At 31.1% G+C, this 5,000-nt stretch overlaps 1 protein-coding gene across 1 annotated transcript in view; it reads right to left on the bottom strand.

Moving 5' to 3' along the window:
• The window catches only part of LOC111678685, an 11,888-nt gene extending 9,582 nt beyond the window's left edge, over positions 1–2,306 (bottom strand). Inside the window, exon 1 of the mRNA XM_046949276.1 lies at positions 95–2,306. Coding sequence (XP_046805232.1) covers positions 95–2,218 — 2,124 coding nt within the window. The 5' untranslated portion in view covers positions 2,219–2,306. The remainder of the gene's footprint in view (positions 1–94) is intronic.
• Positions 2,307–5,000: the final 2,694 nt, after the last annotated feature.

The following is a 5,000-nucleotide window of genomic DNA, read 5'->3' as shown; positions in this document are numbered from 1 at the left end:
CTTTTAAATGTTACTTCTTTTTATAAAGAAAATAACATTAAAAAAATATAAAATTAACGAGATAAAAATATGTACCATTAAAACTTCAACATACCCAAATAACATCTGGTGATGGACTGCCCGAAAATAAACAGTCCAATTTGGCAGTCGAATGCAATTCATGCATTTTAACTCCGGTCGCACTTTGCAAACGCGGCGTTGAACAATTTAAAGTTTTCAACACCGATATCATATCGCCCGGATAACCGTGTAGACATTTCAATGATGAAATCAACAAGTCTAAGTCTTCTGATTTTTCAGAAGACGTAAACTCATTGTGATTTTCCATCAGCGAAAAAGTCGAGGCCGAACGTCGATGCATACGAAGGCTAGTGTTTGTCGATGTTAACCACGATGCCAACCAATAGAGTTTACAGTCACATATATAATCATTGTTCAAAATATTGATATTGCGTAAATTAGGCAAATAACTTAGGGTTTCAGGTAAAAAGGAAAGATTATTATGGCCGACATTAAGGCGTTCCAATTGATGTAGGGACGACACTTCTGACGGCAGTTGTTGCAGGGCATTATGGGCCAGCAGAAGAATTTTCAAATTGGGCGCATTCAAGAAGAGAGTTTTGCTCAACGTTTTCAATTGATGATTGTGTTGCAGCGACAGATATGTTAAATGTTTAAGGATCGACGAATCAACGTACGAGTTGTCGTTGCGTGACAACCAATTGTTAAGCTTTTCAATCGGGGTATGCTCGAGACGCAATGAAATTAAATTTCTCTGATGCATAAATACACCACTTGGCAGTTGGGTAAAACGATTATTGCTCAGGTCCAAATGTTGTAGACGCTGTAGCGGGTGGAATAAAATGGAGGAAATAGTTGTCAAAGCATTCGAGGATATATTCAGGGTAATCAAATTCTTCAACGACTCAAAGGACTTGCGGTCAATGGTAGCAATTTGATTTTCTGATAAATCTAAATGTAAGAGTTTTTGTAAATTATAAAAGGAGTTGCGGTTGATCATTTGCAGTTGATTTCTTTGCAGCTGTAATATGCGCATTTCGCTATTCGGGGCAAAGAAATTATCGGGAAAAGACAAGAGTTGATTGTCGGCCAAATTGAGTATCTGTAAATCGCCCATCGAACGAAACAGTTGAAAAGGCAAAACTGTCAGTCTATTGTGGGCCACATGTAATCTTTGCAGTTTAAAGACACCATCGAAACTATTGCGCGGAAGATCGGTTAGGAAATTATGGGTCAAGTTTAAAACTTTCAGTTCACTTAAATTGCTTAGAAATTTGCCATTAAATACTTGCAGACGATTATTATCTAAGCGTAATTCAATTAAATGGTTAGCATGGTGCAAAGCCGAAAAGTCACACATTTCCATATCGATTTCGTTGCCCGTTAGCTTAAGTACTTTGAGGCGTCTTACGATGCGCGGACGCACCCATTCTATGCAGACTAATGCGTTATGTGACAAATCCAAAGATTGTAAATTATCAAAATTTGTTTCATAATTCTTAAAGAGATCCTGCAGTTGACGATCTTTTACCCCCGACGAAGTCCAATGTAAACTATGCACACTCTCCTGCTGTTGCATTTGCAAAAAGACATCCTGTTGTTTGTGGCCTTCATAGCAGTGATTCAGTATTATGTGGGCATATTTAATATATTTTTTAGCTTTTAGCTCTTCATTAACGTTGGGTATCGAAGTGTTTTCACAAAATAATTTAAAGACATTGTCTTCTTCAGCGACACCCACTTGGGGTGTATTGAAACCTATAATATCATCTTGATAATCAGATAAAATATCTCTATCTTCTATATCATCAGTTATGGTGGCGGTGTCAGAGCCATCTCTGCCTATACCAATAGCAGCTAGTGGATGTTGGAAAAATTTCTCTAAAAATCCTAAACTTTCTTTAGTGTGTTTGATTTGTTGTTGCTGCTGCTGGTTATGAAGTTGCAATTGTTGTTGTTGTTGCTTAAGTAGGCTCAATGGATCGTTAGCCAGGGTGGTAATACATGATGTAGTTTTTAAATCATTATTATTATTATTTTTATTATTATGTTGTAGTTGCTCTTGTATTAATTCTAATTTTGTAGTGGACGCTTGTACCAGTAATGATGACGATGATGATTTATAATTTGTTAAACGACTGAAGTCAACAATTAGGAATAGAACCAATATCAGGGAAATCTTGGATATTGTTTCCATTTTTCTGTGTGTAATTTTAAAAATTTATATGGCATTATATTGTCATTCCTAAGTGGCATATTATATCTGTAATTAAATGGAAAAAGAAAAAAATTTATTAGTTTTCATTTTGTAATTTTAGTAAAATTACATTAAATTTTTCTAAAATCAATATTACAATTGTTAGATTAAGAATACATTTTTTTGTATTTTTGTTGTTATGTCATAGAAATAATAATAAAATCCTCCTCTTTTCTTTTATAACAAAAAAAAAAAAAAATCTTTTAAAATATTCAAGAATTACAGACACAATTTATTTCCATTTTTTTTTGGAACATTTTCTATGGCGTGCTTTAAAACAATAAAGAATGTTCTACTTAATGATAAAAACTATAAACTATAAACGAAGCTACAGACCAAACCATAGACTATAGTACAGACTAGACTACAGACTTGACTATAGACTAGACAATGGACTTGACTTTAGACACTAGACTAAATGCTAGACTATAGACTAGATTATAAAGAGGACTATGGACTAGACTATAGATAAAACTATAGACTATATTATAGACTATACTATAGACTAGACTATAGACTAGACTATAGACTAGACTATAAACTAGACTATAAACTAGACTATAAACTAGACTATAGACTAGACTATAAACTAGACTATAGACTAGACTATAGACTAGACTATAGACTAGACTATAGACTAGACTATAGACTAGACTATAGACTAGACTTTAGACTAGACTATAGACTTGACTATAGACTAGACTATAGACTAGACTATAGACTATACTATAGACTGGACTATAGACTAGACTATAGACTAGACTGTAGACCTGACTATAGACTAGACTATAGACCAGACTATAGACTATAGACTAGATTATAGACTAGACTATAGACTAGAATAGACTATAGGCTAGACTATAGACTAGACTATAGACTAGACTTTAGACTAGACTTTAGACTACAGTATATAAAAACTATAAATTAGACTACAGAATAGACTAAAGACTAGATTATAGACTATATAGACCATATATAGTCTATGGTCTATTCTATGTACTAATCTAAGTACTTGTGTTAACGTCTTTAATATAGAAGCCACTTACGGGTTAATGTAGTGTTTACTTTATTAAATTATAACATTTCCATTTTCAGTTACTTTTATTTCAATTCTTTTGAGAGTGAGATTGTCCGGGTGTTTCTGCATTAAAATACTTCAACTTTTATTACTGGCATGTAATTGTGAATAGTTTGTAATGTTTTATTTTACACAGGGAATGTCCTCATTTATTTCATCATTAAACAAAAGTAAAATGTATTTTTATTTCATAATGTAAACTTTATAATTTAACAGACAGATGTTGCTCTTATTTTATTTTTATACACATTTGTTAAATTTATAACCAAAAAATAAAAAATAAAATAAAGAAAAGAAAAGTAGTCTTAGTTTGAGGAAAGTTTTGAAACAATTTTAAAATTTTTTGTTTTATGGTAGCAATTAAAAATGTAATTAAATTTTAAAAAACTAAAGGTTTTGTTTTGAAAATTTGTATGGAATTAAAAAAATTGTATTTAGAGTTATAAATGGATGTAGTGTGTAGGAGTAATTTCTAAAGGTTTTAGATTTTAAGTCCTTCATCATTAAATATTTATGAGGAAACTTGTGTATTAATCATAAATTTTATTGAAAGTTCTTACAATATATTTTGGTGTTAATTTAAAGCGATTACCTGTATAAAAAGGGTACATAGAATAAATATATATTTGACTGAGGTTTATAATTAAATCCATAGCTAGTAATTCTTTTATTTCCTTTGTAAAAGCTATTTTCAGTAGGTTTTAACTGAGGTTCCTGAAATGTTGTTGTGCCTTTCACGATATTGAAGTTGTATGTCCTTTTAATATCTGTCAATATTGTAAGCAAATACTGAACCTGTATAGACATTATTAAAGTTAATGTATAAGGAAGACTGTCAGCATATACAGCATACATAAGTATTTTACTATGTATTTGTTACTTCCATATAAATGTATAAATATATTAACTAAAGAGTCGTTGTCATTATATTTTATATCATTCTGACTCTGTTTGATTTCAATTTATTTATGGTGTTGTTGACGTTCCTGTACATGAAAAGTGAAAAGTGTGCGTAAATTGTGTGCACGTATCTCTTCAAGTAATAGGGGGGTCTGCAAAAATAGACCTGAACGAGTACTAGCTCGGACCTAGAAGTAGAACAAAACTATAACAGAACTAAAACAGAATTAGAACAGAACTAGAACTAGAACTAGAACAGAACTAGAACAGAACTGGAATAGAACTAGAACGGAACTAGAACAGAACTAAAACATAACTTAAACAGAACTAGAACCAGACAAGAATTGGGTTCACCCTTATACTTGTTACTGTCTGAGTATATTTTATGTAGAATCATTTTTCTTATAAGAAGCTTAAAATTATGATTATTTCATTAATTTTAATAATATTTACATAATTACAATTTATTTGTTTTTTTCTCTTTTCATACATTCATTTTATTTATTTCAGAATTGTAATGAAAACCCTTTTTATCTGCAATCGTTTGTGTATTATTATCAATTTAAACCTCTTGTCTCATTTTAATTGTTACAATATAGTCAATCAATGAAAATCAATATATTTATTTAACTAGTTCTAGAACAGAACTAGAACAGAACTGTAACAGAACTAGAACAGAACTAGAACAGAACTAGAACAGAACTAGAACAGAACTAGAACAGAACTAGAACAGAACTAGAACAG

Source organism: Lucilia cuprina, chromosome 2, assembly GCF_022045245.1.
Source record: "Lucilia cuprina isolate Lc7/37 chromosome 2, ASM2204524v1, whole genome shotgun sequence".
In the NCBI taxonomy this organism is placed as follows: Eukaryota; Metazoa; Arthropoda; class Insecta; order Diptera; family Calliphoridae; genus Lucilia; species Lucilia cuprina.
This window is presented reverse-complemented; position numbering and strand designations above follow the sequence as displayed.